Source organism: Syngnathus typhle, linkage group LG8 (genome assembly GCF_033458585.1).
Source record: "Syngnathus typhle isolate RoL2023-S1 ecotype Sweden linkage group LG8, RoL_Styp_1.0, whole genome shotgun sequence".
Classification (NCBI taxonomy): Eukaryota; Metazoa; Chordata; class Actinopteri; order Syngnathiformes; family Syngnathidae; genus Syngnathus; species Syngnathus typhle.
In genome coordinates, this window is record NC_083745.1 from 7,650,492 (window position 1) to 7,674,344 (window position 23,853).

A 23,853-nucleotide genomic window follows, 5' to 3' on the forward strand; every position below is an offset into this window, starting at 1 on the left:
TACTTTTGTTTCTGTACTTTTATAAAGTATATATTTTTAGCAGGTTATTTTTGAAGTTGCAATGCAGTAATGACAAATATTACATTAACATATAAAAGTCAAGTAAAAATGTTGTTGACAATCATATTAATTCTATGCTCCCTCACTAGTCTAAACACACTGTGGTTAATATTGCACTTGTGCCATTTAGCCTTGTACTACCATTTGTTGTTGACCCAAAATGATATCACAGTGCCCAAGGTCACAACTTGCAAACGCACTACATGACCAAACAAACAAAAAACAAGTGAAAGTCATTAACTGAGCCGTTAGGCACAGTAATGTCATTTTCAGTCAACACTTCCTAATGCATCGAATGTAAATTCCCGCTGGAGTCGTAATCAAAGAAAAAGGATGTGGTAAAAGATTTGACGCATAAGTAATTGCATTAATCAGCGAATAATAAAGGCGTACTGACTAAAGGTCAAGGTTGGCCCTGCAAAATGACAACAGTCAACATTTCTTACTGTTAACCAAAGTGTGGGAAGCAAGGAAGAGCCCTTCTCTCTCAGGATACCCTATTGTGTAACAAACACACACACATACAAACGGCGCATGGGAACTCGTTGGCATAAAGGCTCACTCCGAAGAACAATGCTAATACACTCATCAGTTACAGGAAATGATAAGACTATTTTTTCAATAACAAATTTGTTTTGAAGAGAAATGCAAACAACTTTAAAGCCACACAGTTGCTTTATTACATAAGTCATGAAAAACATTACAATTACAAAAGAATGCATGTGTGAACCGAAAGCAGTAAGAATGTGTCATAAAAATTGAGGATATATATAAATAACAATATGCACACGCACGCGCGCACACAAATACAAACACGCCCACACATATTTTTATACTGGGTCACAGGAGTGAGTCTTGCCCTCCAGCTGATGGACAATCATTGACCTCAAATTGATGTACCTATACAGGGAGAAGAAAACACATCATTTGTAATGGATTAAAAAAAATAAAATAAAGAGATTTGGTGATAGTACTACTACTACTACAACTACCACTAATAATAATAATAAATGAGAATTAATGAATGATATGAGATAAACAGTAGTAGTTAAGTAATCAAATCGATTGGCTTCGGTTGGAGGAATGTTTCTCATATGACTGCAAAAATTACACAGCCGCCATTGACGGGCAAGTTTGTTTGGATTTCATAATATGGAGGAGATATGGACATTGGTTTCACTCAGCACAATTAGACACGTTAAATGAGGACTAGGGTTTTGTATCATGTGCATTCAAGACTCTTCACATACTTTTTTATCAGTTTGTTTATTTCCCGCTCTTCTTCTTCTTTTAGTTTCTCCACAAAGCTGTCCAAAACTGGAATCTCAAACTTGATGTACTGGGCAACCTGGCAAAAAGAGAAGAGGCAAGAGGAAAAATTAAAATTTCAAGATGTGATTGAAGTGTGGACTTTATTTATTTTAAATTCTGATGCGATGTGATTTTCCAGGCTTCCATTTCCTGCTTGTATTTGCGTCTTGCTGTCTTCAGTAAGTGAAAAGTAAGAATTGTGCTGCACGTAAACAGGATGTGAGTCTGGGACTTGGAGTAATGACGACGACAACCAAAGAGGATTTCTGCTGCACACGACTTGAAAGCTGCTTTACTGTTTAAGAGTTCAACTGCACTCTCACATAAAACGTGACCCGAGAGACACACACCTTGAACTAACAGCGGCCCAGTTTATCATATTTATTTTTGATTGTTTTTGTCCAGTATCAAGTTGAGCATTCCTCCAAGTGAGGATCTGGTTTCCCCTTTAGTCTAGTCACAACATGGCCATCTATTGTCAGATGAGTCTCACAGCCTTTCCTCAGCGTGCTAAATTTAACTCAACATAATCACCCCATTGTGTGCCTACGCTCATTTTAAAGAGGTTACCCGTGGGTAACATGATGAAAATGACACTCACATCATAGGTGACTTCTTCTCCCAGGTCGGCCTCCATGATGAAGATCTTGGATATCATCTCACAAGGTCCGTGAAGCACACGGGTCACCAGCGGGTATTCACTATCCTTCAATTGGGTCCGCTCTAAATAAAAACCCCCAAATAATTAGAATCATTGAGAAACTACTAATACATGGAATATTTCCTTGATGAAAATGATAACCTACATACCTCCAGACTCATGGACCATATAAAGAACAAATTCTTCAGATTTATTTTCCACCTTAAAAGATACAAATATTGAATAATAGTACCTTTATCTTGCATACAGTATAATAAAAATGCAGTATCTTTAAAAAAAAAAAAGTCCAATCATCACAATAAATATTAACATGCACTTACCCGAAACTTTTGTAGCAGCATATTAAGGACCTGCGCTGTCGTCATGGCGCTGTTTACTCGCACGTTAGTGACTGAACCAAAGGCCGGCGTGAACACAGATGTCTGGTGAGGAGGTCGACATAAACACAAATCCATCACATAATATACGGAAAATGTAGAAAATTGTTTGGAACTTTTTGTGCTCAGTTCTTGTCATTCCCTCGCGTCTGGGCTTTGAACATTTTGTACAGGAAGTCCAAACCGGGAGAGAAGTCAGCGGTTGACCAGCTGTATAATGTTGGACCACATACACACACATTATATAGCCAAAGAGGAACTGATGAAGTGCTCCTAATAGGGCTCATTAGTGAAATCCGCACATGGCCAAACTATTGTGAAATATGAACAGTGCAAGTACAGGAACATCCTTCCAGGAAAGACCTTCCCCTCTGCACCTGTGTGTGTACATGTGTGTGTCTTTGTACCTTGTGGTTGTAGAAGTGTCCGTTGATGGAGAACCTGTGTGTGCGTAAACGCTGCAGGTCTCTGGCAGTGTTTGTCCTTGACCTCCTCTGGACGTGCATGAAGGAAGCGTCACTTCTGGTCCTTAGCAGCTGTGGACACTCTTCTACCTCCTGCATGCCCTCCACATCCACCCCTCAATAAACAAAGGAAATCACTGGTACTTTTCAAATGACCAGAAAAAACCTTCCATCAGGCACTCAGACACATTCACAAAAAAATGTCAATTTATATTATGCTTTGAAAATTTTAATTTGCCATGCTTGTAAACAACACCCTACTCTGTGGTGTTTATTTGCGGCTAAACTTGTTGCTGTTTAGTGCCAGTAATCCGAATTGCAATACGCCAGAATTCTGCAGGGGATCAATTTGAAATCTAAACCGTAGCACATGGAATGTTCTTATTATAAATGATGTGCAATAAAAGGTCAACAGCGAGGCAGGACCGGATCTGAGCTGTTAATTACTTTTCGTCCGGTTACACGTGGTCTGGACTGATCAGCCTCTCATGAGCAGATTAACTCTGCACGTGAATTGTAGAATTATGTAGAGTGAAGCAGGGCTGCAACCTGCTCCTCAACGTGTAATCTGTAATCATCAGGTGTGTGTGTGTGTGTGTAGGGGGGTGGTGAAGCGCACGTGTCTTATTCACCTGCTGTTTCACTTTCACTGCTCAGTGAATTATTGTTCGACTCTGTCGATCGTGGCTTTGCAATTACAGACATGGTGTTCCTGTAGAAACAAAAAACAAACTATTTTCAGGAATACACTGAATACAAATTGATGTACCCGCAGTAGATGATATTCTTCATTCAGCAAAATGAAATTACAGATAGATAATTTAAAATGACCATTAACCCCAATTCCAATTCATAGCAGAAATGTATTAATTTTGACTTGATGTGTGGCTGGATGAAAACTTAATTAAACACACTTGGAAACTAGATGAAGTATTTTATAACAATTCCATGTTCATGCATGTCTTGTGATGGACTGGTAACCAGTCCGGGATGCACCCAGTCCTGAACTGTCTTACTTTTGTGGTTATAATACAGTTGATCACAAAAGTAGCCCAACTATGTGGGACCTCAGCATCAAGTGTTAAAATACAGGGTGGGGATGCTTGTACACAATGAGGCAAAGTGTTAGTTGGACTAAAGTGTCGACGGAATGCGCACGTCTACTTTTGTGTGTTGAGCACAGGGAGGGCCGTCGTACCGCTTGGGACGCAGTCGTTCGTTGTCGTCGTACATTTGAAGTCTGATTGGTCGATGTAGACCCCAGTGGATGTTCAACAAACCTTCCAGGATGAGGCCCCCCTCCTCCTCCTGTACATATACACACACACACACACGTGTTACCCAAAGAGGAAATCCTGTCACAAAAGCTCAATGTCAGGTGTACGTGCAAGAACAGGCGATCCAGGGTGACGTTTCTCATTTTGGAGAAAAGGGAGTAGGAGCGCCCCACCCTTTTAATTCAGTGCATGGGTGAAGTCATGTCTGCGGGAGTGCTTTGGGTCACGTACTGTAGGTACAGAGGTGGAATATTTCATTTAACCAACTAAAAGTAAATTCTCTGTATTTAGCTCCAAAGGTAACACTTTGTTGTTTGTTAGCACAATAATAGGATGGCAAGGGTAAAAACAATACTTTTGTGACTCAAACGTAAACATTTTAAATTGTTCAAAGTTTTGAAAATCAATTGTGGGTGAGGGGGATTCGAAGGCACTTATGATATGAGTCAAATGTCGAGAGAAAGTTGTCATGTTTGAACATTTGAAAAAGTAACACCGCTTTTTTTTCAAGCTGCCTCATTATTTTCAGATATATATTTTGGCGGCACTGCTATATTTTGACTAGGTTGTATCACTTTATATGAATACAATCACTGTAGAAAAAAACATTTACACATGTGCAGTTATGCAACTAGCGTATTTGGTGTTTACAAGTTGTCAAAGAGCATTTCTAATCAGGTGAGTGTGTGTCCTTGTCACAAGTGAGTCGCTCTCCAATCAAGAGTTGTTTTTAAAAATCAAGAGAAGCAGCTGAGTATGTTTCATTTTATTTTTTTCTATTTGTCACCATAAGGAAGGCCAAATTGCTCCCATGGCTTCATTGTTTCTGCAATGTAAACATTGAATGAGCAAGCCTGCAAACACACTGCTCCAAGGTTTCCGCAACAGGCGTGTACACACCCTCTACAATTCCGCCCCCCCCACCTCTCGTAAGGTCAGCAGAGTTATATTTAGCAGTCACGCCTAATCAGCCTCGTGCAAGCTGCTTCTATAAAGCCGAGATCCGAACTCCACGACTCAGACATTTGACTGAGACGACCGCACTTCTTTACAAATCACAAGGACATTAACAAAGGTGAGCAAGCTTCTTCTTCTTCTTACTAAGAAATACGTGAATGTAAGACAGTATGTATGAATTACAAACTATATAACTCCAAATTTAAAATCCGGGCAATTTAGAACAAATCTGTTGAAATAAAATCTCGATATTTCAGCTGTTGTACAGCAAAAAAAAAATACTTAATACGGAATTTTGATTTTGTCATAATTCAGCAGTGATTTTAAATGACACATTAAAACGAAATCCCTGTTTTTACGATTTTAACAGTAATTCAACAGAGAAAGAAATGTACTGATAATTTTGTTTTTGCTGTTTCAGCATGAAACACAGACGCCTACTGCAGTCGCTGCCCCTCTTGCCCACCATCATGGAGACGCTAGAAGACTTGCCTACTGCCTGCCAGTCTACTCCGTCTATGCACTCCCTGGATGACTACATGAGAAGCATTGGAGCTCTCGCTTGTCCCGAGGGGCCCCTGAGCTCGGCCCCCTTCAGGCTCCAAAGACCCCCCAGGCTGAGGCAGTTGTCCAAGGCTCAGATGAAACACTCTGTATCGGCCTCGCTTCCTCGCAGCTCCCCACGCGCCCACAGAACTTGTTGGCCTTCTTGCACGGGTGTGAGCGCCACAGAGGATTGTTCTCTCAGGAGACAACAAGACAGTCGAGGTAAAGACCCCGTGGACTGGCTCTTTGCTCAGATGAGGACTTGAAGGGGCACTTTTGGGGGCGCTTTTCATAAAAGCGAGATCACAGTGACATTTGGGAAGGATGGATGCACATGGAGTGAATGGCTATTTATTTGCACGTAATGTGAAGGCACTATTGTTCACATTTTGTATGTTTCTATTAAAAGGTTGAAATCATATTGTGTATGAAAATATTTTACATTCGCTACAACCTAAACACTTGTAGGAGTCTTTAGACAAGAGGTGGGAGAGATCCTGGACTAGTCAACAGTTTATTTATTTATGATTTACATTTACGAGTAAATTGTAAAATATAAATGTACATTTTGGACACACATTTTGGGAGGAAAGTTTATTGTTAAACATTTAAAAGTAGAGTTTGGTAATTGCATACAAGCATAATGGATTAATACATTAATTTAAAAAATTGTGCACATCTATTGTGGTGTCATGTGTATTTTCTATAAATAATATTTTCTATAGGTATCACAGTGCCCGAGTCCTAGTGGTTCACATAATTTTTATGTGCGAAGTTTAAATGTTCTGCAGTCCGGTTTGTTTGCCTCCCTTCCCCAAAAAATTAGCTGTGATAGGTAATAATTCTCAGGCGACCATAATGAGTACGACTGCTATAGACAAAAATAGAATACATGCATGTAAATGTTTATTTACATAGTGTTTTTTTTTTTTGTCAAAAAAAAACCTGCAGCGAAATGCTGCTATCTAGTGGTAAAAGGTGGTGCAACAACTGAGGCTTCTCAATTTAAAATAACCTAACAAAGCCACTAGAGAGAGCTACACTTGCACCAATTGATCAAAGTACAGTGAACAGATTGCAGTAGTACTGTACTGTACATTATATGCTTACTATTATTATTTTTATTCTACTTGCACTTCAGTCCCGTGGTTAGAATTTGAGTTTACATATTTGCCTTATGCTTGTGTTTCAAATGGGTACTAGGACTTCCTCCCACATTCCCTAAAACACTATTATTTCATTATGAATTCTAAATTGCGATCAAAGGCGTGATTATGAGTGTGAATGCATGTTTTTCTATATGGCTGCCATAGCATCTACTTCCCCCATGAGCCTATATTGAGGAAAAACGATATATATAAAATATAGATGGATATTATTATGTATAATTTAGATTGCACTACACATGAATTAGAACAAGTACATTAGTTGCACAGAAAAAACGAAATATTTATTATCTTTTATCAAATTTTATTTGTGCGCAATTGAATCATTTTTTTCTTCAGTGCATTCGCAGCATTGGCCAATTTTTGTTGTTGTTGTAGTCTAAAGCATACAAATAATTAAAACAAATTATGAATTGATCTCCAGCAAGGTTAATCTTCCTTTGTTCTAGCATCCACCTCGCTTCTTCCTCCTCCTCCTCCTCCTCCTCTTCTTCCTCCTCCTCCTCCTCATAATCATCCCCATTCTGGTTACAGTCCCACACTTAGCCTACAAACACGTCTGGGCCTATTCTCAACTCCAAAAAGTGTTTGTGTTCATTTTCCCAAACATACAAGTCACTACACCTGACTTGTTCGACCACCACATGACTCACACATCACCTGACTTCATGCACACCCAGTCAACGTGATCATGATGTCCTCCTCAAAAAGAAGCAAGATAAATGGATTGTTATTCACTATTCTGACCTCTTTTTGCATATGACCCATTTATCTTCATATGCTTCAACTGTTTGCTCACAATTTAGCATTGACCCTCAATAAAAAGACAAACAGAAGTAGACAAACAGTAGTTCTTCATTCATCTCAGATATTATGTACCAAACCACCCCTAAGATAGAAGAACTCCACAAAATAGTGATCATATACTTAACGCTCCATGCATATACCTAATATAAAAATATATGCATGTGAGAACTGTAGTATCTGTTTCCATCTGTGAATGAATGTGTGGGACTTTTTTGGCCAATCCAAAATATACACACTGTACAGTATGCACAGTATGCAGTCTATGTAGTTTTTTTGCCGCAATTTTGTTACTTATGGCGACCATAGTCACCATCAGATGGAATGTGAGGGACTTTCCTAGAATGAGACAAAATCCTGAGTAGGACTGGTGGGAGACAAATATGAGGGACACATCATGACCACAGTTTGCTGCCCACAATCACCCCCACACACACACAGACACACACACACAGACACACACACACACACACACACACACACACATTTGAACATATGCAGTTGACCACTCAGCAACCTCCTGGTACACACAAAGGGAAACTCCTGGCCATAAATGCCACAGAACAATTATCAAACAAATAACGGTACTCTCAAACATTTTTACACACACTAAAGTTAAAGGTTAAGTTGGCGAGTGGTTTGTTTGGGTGTATGACTGCATATCTGAGAGGCCCATTCTCTTGTTCCATATTAACTGGGGGATTTTTGGTGGTTGGCACTCAGGGGCCCATAGTGGATACTTTGCACAAAGCCTGATTTAATCCCATTTGTTTCCCTATAAACGCTGGTGGAACTGGTTTCATTTTTGATATGAGTATATTCCACAGACCACTGCTGCAGTCGTTGAATAAACAACCGGTATTTCCCAAACTCTTATCCTGGATATCTGCAATAGGTGAATCTTACCTCATGAGTCCTCAACTGGAAGTTCTTGCCTGCATGGTAGCAATTGTATGTGCGAAGCAACAACAGGATGTCCGATCTGACAAAAAAACAACAGCTTGCATTTGGTCTATTCAGTGCAGTCACAATTGTATGCAAGTAAATGGGACTCACTTGGAGATTTGTTTGTCTGCACTGAGCTTCACGTAAGTTTGATGCTCTCCCATTGTGATGAGTGTCCAGCTGTGGTAAAAAAACCCAAAAACATTAGTATTAGCATGATTTGTTATTAGGCAGTTTTACCAAATGGCCTTCCAAATAATCCCAGAAAAAATTATCAGTTTGTACACTTGTAAAGTTCTGTACAATGTATTTAAGAGACATAATGAAAAATATTACATTACAGAAGATAAATTACACTAAATTATCAAATAGATTGACAGAGCAAGTGGTGCTGCTGGCTGTGGCAAGAGTGAAAACAGGCGAAAGGCTTTTAGGGTAAATCACATGGTCTTGTTGACACAGAGCCAGCCGAGGCAACAGACTGTAACTATCAATGGCAAAGCATAATAAAACATGACCTGTGTCATTCATTACCAGGTCAGTCCGGTTCTCTGCACTTTCTCTTAAAAAGAAATAAATAGATAAATAAATAAATTGGAATCCCTACAGTTACTGGAAATAGAAAGTGAATATTTTTCTGTCCTGATGATTCATTACAAGTCTATCAGAAATCAATTGTAGAGAGACGCAATTGTGCACAGGACTCTTTCTACAAATGTTGGGTTTAAGGTCTGGGCTTTGAATGGCCCAATAAAAGAAAAATAACCATTCTATCCTTGATTTTGTTTGATGCTTAACATCGATATTATGCTGTACAGCGGAATTCCTCATCAGCGTCATCTTTGTGGCACACACATGGAAACCAAAAAGTGGCCCAACTTCCAGCTGGACACAAACAACCACAAAACATGAGTCTTCACTGCGGGGATAGTGTTCTTCTGGTGATGCACAGTGTGGTTTTTGCATTGAATCATGCAAACTCCTCATTTTTTTTCCCTTCCATTTTTTCTAAAAACACCAGTTTTAATTGTACTGATAACAGTTTACATTATAGTCCATATAATGTCGCATGATAGGAAAAATATAAGTTGGGCTTTCTCCATCCGGTGTTGTAGTGGAAAAACTGTTAAACATGTCCTTGAGGCTGTGAGGGCTGAAGCAAACTAATGGTGTCCAGGTTCTCTGCAGCATCCATAGAAGGAAAGTGCTTCCGGGAATTTCCGGGTATGGAAAGCCCAGCTCTTGAGTGTGCGGGGGAGGAGCGCGAGAGTATAAAAAAGCGGCGTGTGGTTCAGGAGCTCATTGTCAAGGCTCAGTCATCGTCAAACATGCGGTTCAATCCTCAGTCAGTGTGCAAGCTCATCTTGCTGGCTGCTTGGTGTGCGCTGAACACAGGTGAGAACATCCGCTGTTGACTGTCTCCATGGTTGCCGAGTTGTGTGTGTCTGCGTAAACTAATCTTCACGCCACCGAGTGACCCCACCGCTTAATCCTGTTTATGTTTGTTCAGACAGCACATTTGTTCCGGGAAGATGTTTGTGTCCTGAGACGCAAACTGGCGTGAGAGGCAGACTGCAGGAGCTCACCGTGTACCCCAAGAACCCCAACTGCGACAAAGTCACTGTGATGTAAGTTGCACGGCTGCATACACACATGCACAGCACGCACACGTGACCTAACATGCATGTGCGTGTTTTACAGAGTGACGCTGAAGAGCACTAATGAGCCCGTTTGTCTAAGTCCAGATGCACCAATGGGGAAACAGCTGATTCGATGCTGGAATAGGTAAGATGGAGTCAAAAAATATTTTTAGTGAGTTTGTATTGGTTGAATTGCTGAAAATGACATTAGAAAGCATGTCAAAAGATAATGTGGTGAAATGCAATGCAAATTAGTCATGAAACAAAATATTTTTAAGTGAACATTTATTAAACTAGTAATTCTTTAAAAAAAAAAAAATGCACGTGTCATTTCTAGTGATGGAGGTGCACAAGATAGTGTAGCTGCCCTAAGTCATTCAACAATTTAAAAGATTCAAGTTCAGTCCAAATTTCACAGTGAGATGAATAATTGTTGACTTCCCTTATTCAGGACTTGCAATGCATTTGTACTAATAATTCATAGCTATTGGAAAAAACACCCTTTGTGATGCTTTTGTGTGCTTATGCTCACCCAACCCCCATGTAATCCTTCAATTTAGGTTAAAAATGGACGTTGACCTCTATACATAAGAGCACTATGCATTACTCATACTGCATGAGGTCATAGGTCACAGACATTGAATGTTGTTTTGTTGGTCCAAGTTGCCAAATGTGCAACTGTAGGATACTGTGCTTGACAATTTTAAAGCTAGATATAATTTATTTCTTTTATTGCTTTCTAGAGCGAAGTCTCTGGATCGCAACGTGAAGTTGTGTCTGAGGAGAAAAAGAAGAAGAGGTCTGCGCCGGCTTTCTCGACAGCGCGGAAGAGCCTCAAATTTCCGCCAGTAGTAGAAACAGCATGCAGCTATACAAGAGCGGATGGTGTGTACATTGGACTTTGAGATACATACTGATATCAGGGCCCTTCAAAAGCAATGTGTCATTTTCCACCAAAGTGTCAGAGTCTCCTTGAAATGAGATTCTTTTATACATTTTAGCAGTAAGAGACTATTTATGTTTCTAAAAAGCCCTGGAGGCCAAATGTTAATTAACTTCAATAGCTTTAACTAGTCAATATTGTTTTTGTGTAAGTGTGCTATTTATTATTTATACCAACATTTTAGATGTTAGTTTGCTAATAAACAACTTTAAAAGTATGCTAGTGTGTCATTTGTGATCAAAGAGAGGATGAGATGAGAGCATTTCTTCCACAGCAGGATGTCAAAGGTCACATGACCTTGGCTGGAGTTGATAAACCACAGGATGTGAGTCAGTTGGGGTAACACTTCTTGATCCAAACATCAAAAAGTGGCAAAGATTCCACAGACAGAAAGGTCTTTGTGACATGAGACAATATCTAATTACATTCTGTTTTTTGTTTATTTACTTTCATATATTGCAACACATTAGTGCAACAAGATATGGAACAATAAAAATGAGTTGTTTATGGTGTCTAATGTCTATTAAACCTCCCACTCACATTCTTGTACGATCACTCACTTAATCACATCACACTTCCATTGAAGAATCAATGCTCGTGTCATAACCTGCCTGGTTTCCTATTAAACTGATCTTTGTATATGTGGATTGCGAAATGACTGTAGACAGAGCTTGGTGGTGAATGAAAAGCGAAAGTGAGCTGCTTAACAAAGAAGGCTCCTTGTCCTAACAGGGTTGGAAGTTAAGGGGACTTTTCATTTTTGCATAGTGACATCAAAGTCAAAGAAGGGTGATAGTTAGAAAAAAGGAAAATTGTGACGATAACCATAGAACTTGAAACGAACCATTCAAAACGAGAAAGTGAGAGTTGGCCAAATGGTGGGAAAGGGAATCCTGAGATTAGTAGTTTCCAAGTATTCAAAACATTCATACGCAGAGATGGCGTGGCTCACTGGTTGAGTGGTGACCATTGTGACCATCTCAAACAGGTAGAAGATCGCTATACAAGTGAAAAACCATTTAACATATTTTAAAGATTATGTTTTAATACTATGACACCACAGCGTGGCTTAAAACTGCTCTTTTCAACTGAATTTTGGAAGCTAGAGGAGTTTGAACCTTGACTGTGAGGTTGACAAGCCAACTACTAGGACAGTGGTCCCCAACCACCGGGCCACGGACCGGTAACGGTCCGTGGGTCATTTGGTACCGGGTCGCACAGAAAAAAAATATATATATATATTATATATTATCGACGAGCAATTAATTCAGATCAAGATGCTCGTCCCCGCAAAGTTAGCAAAAACGAATAAGAATTTATTTTGAAAAATATAAAAAAAGATTGGGGATTCTCTCTCAATTACATCCGTCGGCGCACCTGTGCCTCTTGACACAGGTAAATTCAGGTCAAGACGCTCGTCCTGGTCCCGTCCCGAAGCCCGCAAAAATGTGTTAGAAAAAGATGTTTGGAAAGAGGGAAAGGCCAAATGTGGAGACAGAAGAAGAGGCAACAACTTCCAAGGAAAAGAAATCTGGATTAAAATTAAGGCAGAATATTCCGAGATCGCCACAAAAGTACTGAAAACCCTGCTTCCCGTTCCAAAAGGATTTTCTGTGGTTCCAGCGACCAAAACAAAGCTACGGAGCAGATACATGATGGTGAGTTTTATTTATATGCGCTTTGTTTTTATGCCAGTCGTATCATTTTATTTAATATAATAAATCATATTTATATATTTATTATTAATGTATTGTTTATTTATATAAAGGCCGGTCCGTGAAAATATTGTCTGACATGTAACCGGTCCGACGCGCAAAAAAAGGTACTAGGATATTATTAATAGTCAGCACTGGTAATTACAACACTAGTTGATGGTACAATGCTGCCACCTAGTGTTGAACGACATAAGTATAAAAAGTGATTCAAATGAGCGCTTCATCTTCACGATACATGGCTCACGTGGATCATCATTTTATTTGTAATGTCACTTGTGACACCAGAAAACTGGGTCAATGTTTTACACTGCATTATTGCTGCCTCATCCAAAACCACCCAAAGACCCAATTTTTCATAATCTTTATTTAAACTATAGAAATAAGATCAATAGCATTACTTCTAAATCTGGCCACATATTGGGTCGGCAATCTGCCCCTCGTGCATATTTACACATTTAAATGCATTCCCAGTCGGTCACCATTCTTATAAATAATTGAGGTAACGTTGACAATAGCAGAGAAAGGCTTGAATTGGGAAAAGGTGCACATGGAACGTCTTATCTTCCCTTTCTTTATGCTCCATGTGAACAAAGAAGCATCGCGAGGGCAGCATTCAATTATCACACCTCCACCGGTAACAGTCCATGCAAACATCACCATCCACCCATCCACCACTTGGCGTAAAAATTACGCACAAACAAAATGTTGACGCACTTTAACAATTATGAAAGAAAATCAACCACCTCTTCCACTGTCAGCAATCTAAAGCCATCTATTGTTATATTATGCAATTTGCAGTTTAATTTACGATTAAATAGACATTATTGCTAATTTGTTGTCAACTCTAAAAGCTTCTTACCATGGCACTTGAGGTCTCCGTGTTCCTTCGTGAGGACTACACCGCTTATCGTCTTGCCCCCCCTCTGGGCGCTGTGCTATCTGAAAGCCGCACAAAGAAACTGACACCAAGATGAGCCAATAACAAACCGCGTTGATTAAATTTGAGCAATTGGCGTTGGGCATAGGCGGGCCTTACTGTATTAGCTCTGCATTCTGCTCTCCAGTGCAATCAAGGCCCTGCAGTTTATTCAAGCACAATTCAGGGAAAGAATTTGAGTTGATAGATTAATATTCATGAGTAGAACCTCTTTTGTGCCTAAAAAGTAGTCAGATTGGATTTGGCTAGTCATTTTCTGTCTATCATAATGCCTGGCAATGAAATAAAAAGAAACAAGTTAGGTTTTCTTTTTCAGCTTTTATTTTCTTGGAGTGAAAATCCCCTCACGGCAGAACGCCCATTCTCTGTATAGAGGAAAAAAAAAAAAAAAGCCACCACGGCCGTGTGCGAGATGTATTCCTCCCATCCTGTTTTTGATCCCGGATCTTCCATCTGAGCCATTGTAATAGGAAAACAAAAACTAGGCCTGCAGGAAGACCCTCCTTCACCCTCCCTGATGGGGATTTACAATTTAAAGGAAGTGACTTGTTGAGTCAATTGCCTAAGTAAAGAACACAAGTGGAAATGGGTCAACAATTTATTTGGCACCAATCAGCTGCTGATCGAGATCATTATATGAGGTAGGCTGGGCAAAGGCCATTGTGTGACCTCAGTGAACTGCACACAAATTCTCAGTTTTCTGCATCAGAACATCTCATATCACATGCAGTGTGCTCAACACACACACACACACGCACGCACGCATGCACGCGTGCACACACACACACACACACACACACACACACACACACACACACACACACACACACACACACACACACACACACACACACACACACACACATGACGATAAAAGGTTGAGCAACTTGACCTGCAGGCTATTTACTTGAAATGTGTCATTGTTGTGCTTATCAAGTGGCCCTGTTCTATATAAGGCTCCAGATAGGCAACAAAAGATTGCAGTGTATCCATGCTGAAGTGTGAGTATTTTGGCAGACAATATTGATTTACAGCCTGAACAAAAGAAGACTCTCAGCATGGAGACGGATTGACAAAAGAGACGAATGAAAAGCAGGCTTTTTATTATTGCCTCTGTCTGTCGTTAAATATGGTTAACAAATCACAGTCAACAGTGCATAACCATGTTGGACACATTAACTCCATTGTTTTCACTGGTTTGGAGTGTCTGGTCTCACATCCCGGAGCCCGGTTGCCATGGTGATCACTCGCGCTCGCTAAACACACACAATGAGGCGACTTGAATGCGACTGTGACACCTGCGCATGCTTTAATTCCAGTTTTTCCCCTGTCACATTTACACAGATTTCCACCAGTGCTGTTGAATGAGTGAAACACTTAATCCACTTTATTGCCTAATAAATAATGCATGAAACATTAACTAGATTGGATTGCCTTGCATTAGTGTCACTGACCCGCTCCATTCAAGCTTTGCAAATATGGACTGAATCAGACTAAAAGGCACCATGTGTGTCATAAATTGGGTTACATGGCCAATCATAAAAAATCATCCCGTAAAAGCAAACGTGAATATAAAACAGACGCTCTAAAATGACATTATTCACAATTTGACCTGAAATTGGGGGAAATTTTACATTTCTGAAGTCACACAAAAATTCAAACTGCTCACACCATGGCAGCAAATATCATGAGACTAACTTAGAAGCTCAAAGGATTAACTTTTTGCATGTTTTGCTTTTTCTTTGGCTTTTTGTTACATATAGGGCACATGTAGAAGAAGGACCATCCCCAATGAGCGGTAGTTAGCAGTGCTAAAACTGCAAGCAAGATTTAAATGCAGCCTCATTTCACGAAGAGTCATTGCTCAAAAAAATGTGTTTCATTTATTTCAAGTACTGTACAGTTTCAGCACCAACCCAACATTTGCCGTAACAAATAGGGCAGAGCCGATCAGTCAGTGATCATAGGTGCAGTGTCTGAGGTGTTTTCCGGCTCTGAATCCCCAAACTCTGTCATCTCCTCCATCTCCCTCTCCAGCAGCTCCTTCCTCCCTCTCATCCACGTGGGTTTCCTATCCTTCCTCTTCCTCTCATTTGGTGTGCGCTCCAACTCCAGCATGGCCTGGAAGCTCTCTTCTCCACTCCCGGCCAAGCCGTGGGCTTCGTTCCCGGTTGCGAGGGCAACTCTTTTCCCCGTCATCGCGCTGAGGAAGGAGAGGGTCCCGTTCGGGTTGACCCCCTCTGTCGCATAAACTGTGGTGGGGCCTTGGCTGCTGTAACTCTCCTGCGGGCTTTTAGATGATTCGGTCTTTGTTTTCTTGCTGAGTATGAAGTTGAACAAGGCAGTCACTAGAAGCATTGCCCCTAGGATGGTAGAAATATATCTAAATGGTATTTAGGTATATTCAAGGTTATAAATTGATGGACAGCTTAATTTTACCCGGAATAACTGCATGCCACACAAGCACAGGGTGCAGGAAACAGACGATGGACATTATGGAATAATAGAGGAACTTCTGGAAGCCTTCAACTTTAGCCATCTTCCCCCATAATGTAAAGATCTGCCACTCAGGAGGACACCTGCGGAGATGGCAGAGAATTCATCTTCAGCATCAATGTAGCCACTTTGCCTCATTTCAGCCTTTTATTATGTTATGGTGTTGATGCAGATAATCAACTTGTGTACTCACGGCAGGCACATGAGCAGAAGTGCATCCAAGTAATAGGCCAACTCAAATATCATGATGCCAACAGAAGATACTCTGGTGAGGAACAATAATCATTTGCATTCAGCAACTACCGGATTGATACATGTCAGATTGTGTGTGAATTTAGATTTACCTTTGAAGAAAGGACCAGTAATCATCAACAATTTTTATATAACAGATTACCATCTTATGAACCATACAAAAGGCCCCTGGGATCAAACTCATCACATGGAAAGCCTCTTCTTGGAAATCATATTATAAACAGTCATGAGCTTTGCTCGAGGACAACCTAGATTGCAGCTCTCCTCTGGGAGAAGCTTTCCTGTGGCTCAGTGTTAATTTGAATGTGAGCCACAAAAACAGCAAACAACATAAGTAGGCCACTGCGAGATTAGATCCCACTTGAAACATCAATATTCCACAAAAAAATCTTACAGCAGGTAAATGCCAAGGCTGTTGAAGTCTCCCTGTTGGATGGTCTCCACTCCTACAGCACACAACACTGAAAAACAGAACGCAATTATTTCATTTGGAGGTGTGCAACTTGTGTCCACCAGGTGTCAGACTTGGTTCATTGACGTTTTTCTGCAAGAGGTGGTCTTTATAATAAAAATTTTCCTGTCCCTCAATGATTATAAAACAAACAAAATTAATGTAGCTGTGCTTTACGCAATTGTAGATATGTTCAGGTGCTGATAGAATATTAAATTAATTCACGCGCTTGAGTGAACCTGAGGTAAACCCTAACAATTTGTTGCATCCATTCAAAAAGTTGAAAATGATGTCATAGTCACTGAATTAGGATTTGAAACCCTGCATTCAACACCGCGGTCATTAGTAACACGATATCACTGCATTTCCTCTTATCTTCTATCCTGACTTCATGAATGATCAATTGAGCTGTTGTTCTACATTATATATTTGTTTAGTCTGAATCAAAGTATTCTTTGGAAGACCAGCTAGAACGCGATTCTTGAATTGGCAGCTGAAAAATGTCCAACTGGCTGTGTCCTCAAGCCAAAGACCAAAAAAGAAACTGTCAAATTGTGAGAATTCCTACGTCGGACTGCTGCCATAAATGCAACGCTTACCATTGGCGTGGGAAACAGCGACATCTGCTGCCTAGAGTGATAATGACCTAACAATAATTGCTCATTTTACAGTGAAGAAATAAACAAAAAACAGTGACGGTAAAACCTAATACTTAACTGGAATATAATTATGGCTCCAATTGAAGAAATATGATTCCGTCTAAAATTAGATTCTATTTTGCCTTTTGAGTGAGGCATGCATGCAGACTACACATGGAAACATTTTCTATGAGCGGCTAAGGAGAAATGCAGTGATACAATCAGCACTGGGGGTATATCAGGAGAATGCTGCTAGAAGCTTGCTATTCATTTATAGGGTGTGAAAGAAATAAACACTTCATACATACAGAGCAGTTGAAAATCAACATAAAGGTGAACCTCGTTTGTCCTTTGCAGACACACAGAGGCAGACAGACACATAAATGTGCAAACGCAGGGTATGATCATGAGTGTATAAAACCACATGAGCTCAAGTAAGGCCAGTAAACCTGCTGGATGCGGAGACTTTAGCGGAATGGGGCATGTCTGCAAAAAGGAGCAGTGTTGGCAACTGTTTCAATGAAAGTAGCTAACGACTTTGTAGAGTAGGGGATCAGGAATTGGAGCCAAGCTATTTTTTCCCCCCACTGTCTCTAGTTTACGTGCTTTTGTTGTATTTGAGGATAGACTTACATATTTTTTAAGTGACCATTCTACCCGTCCCATATTTGATCAAATATGAGATACTTGTAGCATGCATGGCCATATTCCATGCTGCAACATCAAGTGGTATGATGTTTTGTGACTCGCCCAAGCTATTGAGGCTAATAGCCATTTTTGTCCACAGCCATCTTATTTGTATTATTTTTCTGACTTACATTTTACCTTTTGAACCTTTTTGAACAGAGCAGAAATCTGAATTTGGGTTATTTTCTTTATTAAGAGTTTATTGGGTGACAGGAACTGTTCAAAGCTGCAGGCTTATTATTTTCTCAGATTCAGCACAGATTCAGCATCAGATAACATCTTTGAACTGCATGTTGCAACACTCCTTGCCTCATGAAATTCAAACTTTCTGTTAAAGAACCTTAAAAGTAACAGAACACATTGCAGTAAGGCTCTGTCTGTATGTTGTCGTCCTTGTTTCATCAGAAATGACCAGTCACCATTTATCCTACCTGTGGCTGTAGAGATGCCAAGAATTCTGCAAGCAATCTCCACCATAATCCACCAACTGCTCCCTGGGTTGTCCATGACACCAAGAAATCTTTCAAAAAAATAAATCGAACCTATTCTTATGCTATCTGAAATTGCTGGTGATCACAAAGTAACATTCTGGAAACATAGCTGACCCTTAGCTCAGTGGAGCTGTGATGTGACGCTTGAAGCCTCTTAGCCTGGTCAAGTTTGTGCCACAATAATGACCCAGTTGTTAATCAGTCTCTCTTTCTCACCCACACATACACGGACACACACTATGCACGCAAACAGAAACTCACATGCACACATTCTGGTGATATTTCTACACCACAGGCAACTAACTACAACCATGGTTCCCACATCTATAGTTAGATTACAAAACTTTGCATGTTATCTGTTAAAAGTTCAACTGGCTTGTGCAAGTGTCTTTTTCATGTATAAAAAATGTTCAATATTTCACCAATTTACTGAGGCAGATGTGGAACTCCTTTTCATGTGTATCACTATATCGGTATTATATTTGCACAATATAAGGAGCAGCGCTATAGTTAAAGAATTGAAGCCAAAAAAATGGGTAAACATGGTTTATTTCTTTCATCATTCCATCATTATTGCACGATTTATAAAGTACTCTAATATATAATGCTATTTTTCTTAATAAACAACATATTTGGGGAGGCTTGAATGGATGAATGACATAAGCATTCATTTCAGTGGGTAATATGATTTACAATGTGCGTGGTTGCAGATTGAATTAAACTCAATCTTATCTCAAAAGTACAGCGATATTAGTCATGTATAATCAATAGCGTTAAAATCGCAGAACTTGGTGACCCTTATCTTCCTCCCCCCCCAAAAGTTTCTCATTTTCTCTAGTTTCTCATTTGGTTGGCTCAGTATAACCAAACTATCAACAAATACTTTGTATGTTTCCCTCAAGCGTGCAGTAATGCACAGTCCGTCCTCTCTCATCCAAGTTGAGTGCAGCCCCCCACTCGAAAAGGAGTAAACAGCACTCTGCATTATGAGCTGACACAGGCTTGGCCGCGCACTGCTGTACGTTTCTTGAGACACAGTGGAGGCGTTTTGGAATGAGCTGTGAGATCCTCGCACACAAGCATGCAAGCACACACGCTCCGTTTCCTAGTAAGGCCCAAGGTAATCTATGTAAATCTTCTTAAAGTCTCTAACAAAGACCATTTTGTGTTAAGGTACCAGTTTCACTTGTTTCTGGCTTAATATCTAGGTTATTTGCAGCATTGATTGTATTGAGTATTGTGTCACTCTAGCGCCATCTCCAGTATGGCTGTTATGGTGACTAAAAGTTCACTTGGGTTCTCTTGTGCAGACATTCTCAGACAATGAGTCCTGATCACCCTGGTAATGCCTTGATATGTCCTCCATGATTTGACTCCATTGTTGTAAGTACAAATTCCGAGGTAAAACGTAAACTATTTCGTTTTGTGATTCACGACTTGCAGATTTAAATTTGAAGATTTTTATTTCGGAACCAATCCTCCATTATTCACTGAAAATTTAATTCATTTGCAGTTTTTGTGCTCCGACCAAAGCAACAGAGGTATTATATTAGTGCCATTGTGTACGCTGCATCTTGGTGTTTGTGGATTTAATTTATTGATGATGTATTTTTTTTCATCTGTATATGAGATGCCCTCTCTTTGTCGTCACTCCTTGAATGCAGTTTGTGTAAACGTAATATTTTCTCATTAAAAATTGTCAATATCCCCACCCCAACATTTATTATTAGTATTATTTATGCTATCTGGTGTAATAAAAATGGTTATTTTTCAAAAAGTTTCTTTTCTCACCTCATGTGCCGCATTGCACTTGAAGAACACACCCGCCTTTTCCACTCTGTGTTTATTTGACGTGGAAGACCCCGATGATGACAGAAAAACAGCCCACTAAAAACATTGTTTACATTATCACGTCAGTGGGCATTGTAAAGAAGTCCTGTGTGTTAAAAAGTGAGTTATGTAGCAGTTAACTACAAGCCAGAGGGTGGTAATTGTAGCCATCTTCAAATTTCCCAAAATCCAATGCTGCTGTAAGTTTGAATTGGTATGTGTCAAAATGACACTTCAACTTGACTTGTGAACCCACACACATCCTTTCACCCTGTTATCAACCCAGCATTTCACCTCCTCCTTGTCTTCATCAACTTCACACTCCTCTGCCACTTGTGTGCTTACAGAGAATGTAAGTGCCTCCCTCCTTTCCATCTTCCCCGCAAAACGCCAACGCAAATCCAGTCCAGTGTGGGTGTCTGGTGTCTGTCAAAACCAGGGAACAACATCTCCAATTTGTATTAACATGGGTAGATGAAAAAATCATGTCCACTCTGGACTTGATTCGCGTGGGGGGCACTTAGTGATTGAAAATGGTACTTATGATGCTACTTGTCGACATAATCTGACTTACTCTGAGCTCTATTGGAAAGAAAATGGCAGAGAAGTGATTCCATCAAACATACACACATAGTCACTGTCAGCAAGTTTTGCACAATAAATAGACAAGCGTGAGCAAAAGTGAGTTTGGCCTTGGCTCTCATAAATTTACATTCACATTCCAGCATGAAAAACGTCAGTCTGTCTTCCAAGAGTTCCCCCATGTGTCGTGCTCCTTCAGATATTTAAATCTGAGGGAAGAATCTGAAAATATTTTCAAAATTTACGAGGAATTTCAATAAATGTGTGTATTTCGCTATTTCTTTACATCAGCCACAAAAGTATGCTTCTCATTACTCCTGTGAACAAAAAAAGCTTTCATAGTAACCTAGCCAGGCTGTAAAGTTTATCTGGTGTTGTCCTCCTGGGGAAGCGGCAAATTCTGAAGATCCCCGTGAGCATGGCGGGGGTTCTTAGAAGACGAGGAAACGCTGTTGTATATCATGCTGGAGTATGCGTATGGAGCTTGATGGATGTCGGCTTACTGTAACCTTTCATCACTCCGGCTGACATTGAGGGTCTGTTTGGGATTAAGAGGCAAATCCTTTTACTGTAAGGTCCGTTTAGGGAGTCGTAAAACATAGTCATGGCTTATATATATCGTTACCAAATCAAGTGACATTTGGTGGATAGAACTTCAGGTTTAACAGGATTCAAGTAACCGGCAAGGCTGCTTGTGTGTGTTTTGTACGACAAGCACATTATCGTCTCAACGCTTACTGAGAGACTCTTGAAGATATATTAAGCATGCAACTTGAGGGCACATTAATTTTCTCTTCCAGCTTGTGTGTAAAAGAAATATGATTTATTTAGTGTTGCATCATATGGTGACAAGTTGTTTTTTAATATTTGAGCTTTTGTCTTAGGTTGGGTTTGGTTACATGATAATATGAGGCAGAATATATAATAATTGCCATTTCCGCAGTTGACAAAAAACATTCGTGGCGTTCTCCAGTCAATATCCAACACGGATCGTGCTTGCATCGTTTTTTTAAGACAGATTATCAATGATGCGATTACATTGTGGATTCTACTAAAGAGAGCGTAATCATGTCTTATTTTACGCCCCGTCATGAAGACAGTTATTGGTTACGCCTGCTTTTAGTGAAGTCATTATCCACCTAAATCCTTTACACATGCTTGTGCTTTAGGAGTGGCACGCAGTGGTCAGGGTGAGGGCCACGCTTCAGCCTCTTTAAGCGTTTCCATGCTGCGTCCGAGCTGTGCCCGTTGCGCCAATGACAAGAGAAGCACCATCAAGGACAAGCTACTTGGCGATCTTGTCAGCTGATAGTGTACAGTGTATGAGGAAGTCTTTTAAAAGTCATGTCTGGGAAATGTGGGGAGCGAGTGTGTTCAATTTGTGAGGAAGCAAGAATGGAGTCAGGCACCAGGAAGGGACAAATTGGCCAAGTAAATTCTCTGTGGGCGATAAAACATCAAACCAAAAATGACGATAAAACGAATTCCATGCTGTTTAAAGCACAACCATGGTCTAATTTGGAAATTCACCTATGTGGATTTGGATTCTCCATTACTTGGCTCTCAAATTGAATTCCATCTTTGCAAATCACATGTAAATTGTGTGGGATTTTGTTTTTTGGGATGTGCTTATAAAATCATAATTGTACACATACGAAGACAATTTCTCCTATGATGTCATCACTGTTCCGTTCATTGTAGCTTCCCCATTTGTTTTATATTTAAATGCTTTGTTGCAAGGGAAAGTTAATTGTAATCATACTCAAAGTTGTAATAGTCCAATAACAACTGTCTTTGTCTAAAACCTCATAAAAAAAAATTGCTTGTAGGGAAAATATTTTTAGTCGCTTGTACGTTTCTGAATCTAAAGTGATTCATGCCAACAGCATTTCTTTGTCAGTGTTTTTTGGAAAAGGCGGTTTTGATGACAGAAATGCCTCAGTGGTTTATTTTGGCTTTTACAAACGTCTTGGTGTGATGAGAATGAAGCAAAGTTTCTCATTGGTAAAAGTGGTGACCTTGATTTCGTGGCGATAACTATTCTGGCATGCCTCGAGCGCGCATATATTTGTGCGAGCACCTGTCACACACACAAATCACGTTGGACTCTCCGGAGGACACACAGGAAGAATTCTCCCAAATAGCAGTTTCCATATTGGAATGCGCTAACACGCTATGAGTGACAACAGATGGAGGAGTGAAACAACATCAATGCTTTATGATGGGAATAACAAATGAGGCAAACATCGTATATTTATCAAGGGCAGTCATTTTCTTTTGAAATTCCATCACACAAAATGAAACACAGAATTCTCTTCAACGATGCTTGGTGGGATTTCTTTGTGATAAAACTACACAAAGTCTAAATCGAGAAGATGGAAGTGACGTGTTGTTGGTGGTGCGCTGTCATTTCAGCCTGACCTTCCACTTTACTTCTCTGATCTAGTGACCCCGCTTGACCACACAGAAGTGTTCTATCAGCAGGGTCACGCATGCACTTTGACCTCTTCTACTGATGCAGCTTTAGTGTTGTTGGACATGTGGAAGTGAGAGGATGTTTTTAACGCACCGCTTGTGCTCCTGTCAAAGGCCAGCCTCTCATAGGCTCGTCGCTACGGTAACG

At 40.1% G+C, this 23,853-nt stretch overlaps 3 protein-coding genes and 1 long non-coding RNA gene across 5 annotated transcripts; 2 read left to right on the forward strand and 2 right to left on the reverse strand.

The window, feature by feature from the left end:
• Positions 1–716: 716 nt before the first annotated feature.
• Positions 717–14,053, reverse strand: rassf4a (Ras association domain family member 4a). Of its 2 annotated transcripts, XM_061285488.1 has the most exons (12): positions 13,903–14,053; positions 13,726–13,825; positions 8,680–8,748; positions 8,530–8,605; positions 4,072–4,181; positions 3,506–3,585; positions 2,817–2,989; positions 2,353–2,454; positions 2,182–2,233; positions 1,973–2,094; positions 1,311–1,408; positions 717–960 (listed from the first exon to the last, which is right to left on the reverse strand). In XM_061285488.1, exons 3-12 carry the CDS (start codon positions 8,730–8,732, stop codon positions 891–893), a joined length of 936 nt encoding a protein of 311 aa, XP_061141472.1. In that variant the 5' UTR covers positions 8,733–8,748; positions 13,726–13,825; positions 13,903–14,053; the 3' UTR covers positions 717–890. The 2 variants fall into 2 exon arrangements, with proteins under 2 accessions (XP_061141472.1, XP_061141471.1); XM_061285487.1 differs by lacking the exon at positions 13,903–14,053 and having other exon boundaries at positions 13,726–13,842.
• On the forward strand, positions 4,253–6,072 carry LOC133158337 (uncharacterized). The gene is made up of 2 exons (XR_009715197.1): positions 4,253–5,225; positions 5,529–6,072. It is a non-coding gene; the product is annotated as an uncharacterized LOC133158337 (long non-coding RNA).
• Positions 9,780–11,368, forward strand: LOC133158336 (C-X-C motif chemokine 9-like). Its single transcript, XM_061285490.1, has 4 exons — positions 9,780–9,963; positions 10,079–10,196; positions 10,270–10,353; positions 10,952–11,368. The coding sequence occupies exons 1-4, from the start codon at positions 9,795–9,797 to the stop codon at positions 11,058–11,060; spliced, it is 480 nt and encodes a 159-aa protein (XP_061141474.1). The 5' UTR covers positions 9,780–9,794; the 3' UTR covers positions 11,061–11,368.
• An 882-nt stretch (positions 14,054–14,935) lies between the features above and the next one.
• On the reverse strand, positions 14,936–19,003 carry tmem72 (transmembrane protein 72). Its single transcript, XM_061285529.1, has 5 exons — positions 18,759–19,003; positions 16,946–17,012; positions 16,493–16,564; positions 16,243–16,382; positions 14,936–16,166 (listed from the first exon to the last, which is right to left on the reverse strand). Exons 1-5 carry the CDS (start codon positions 18,832–18,834, stop codon positions 15,754–15,756), a joined length of 768 nt encoding a protein of 255 aa, XP_061141513.1. The 5' UTR covers positions 18,835–19,003; the 3' UTR covers positions 14,936–15,753.
• Positions 19,004–23,853: the final 4,850 nt, after the last annotated feature.

Excerpts from the sequence above, each read along its gene's own strand:
- rassf4a (XM_061285488.1), bottom strand. The coding sequence starts at position 8,732 with ATGGGAGAGCATCAAACTTACGTGAAGCTCAGTGCAGACAAACAAATC. Across the intron at positions 8,606-8,679 it reads GCAGACAAACAAATCTCCAA|ATCGGACATCCTGTTGTTGC; the intron begins GTGAGTCCCATT and ends TTTTTTTGTCAG. Across the intron at positions 3,586-4,071 it reads GAACGACTGCGTCCCAAGCG|GAACACCATGTCTGTAATTG; the intron begins GTACGACGGCCC and ends TTGTTTCTACAG.
- LOC133158336 (XM_061285490.1), top strand. The coding sequence starts at position 9,795 with ATGGAAAGCCCAGCTCTTGAGTGTGCGGGGGAGGAGCGCGAGAGTATA. Across the intron at positions 9,964-10,078 it reads TTGGTGTGCGCTGAACACAG|ACAGCACATTTGTTCCGGGA; the intron begins GTGAGAACATCC and ends ATGTTTGTTCAG. Across the intron at positions 10,354-10,951 it reads CTGATTCGATGCTGGAATAG|AGCGAAGTCTCTGGATCGCA; the intron begins GTAAGATGGAGT and ends ATTGCTTTCTAG.
- tmem72 (XM_061285529.1), bottom strand. The coding sequence starts at position 18,834 with ATGGACAACCCAGGGAGCAGTTGGTGGATTATGGTGGAGATTGCTTGC. Across the intron at positions 16,565-16,945 it reads AGCCTTGGCATTTACCTGCT|AGTATCTTCTGTTGGCATCA; the intron begins GTAAGATTTTTT and ends GTTCCTCACCAG. Across the intron at positions 16,167-16,242 it reads GTGGCATGCAGTTATTCCGG|GGGCAATGCTTCTAGTGACT; the intron begins GTAAAATTAAGC and ends CTACCATCCTAG.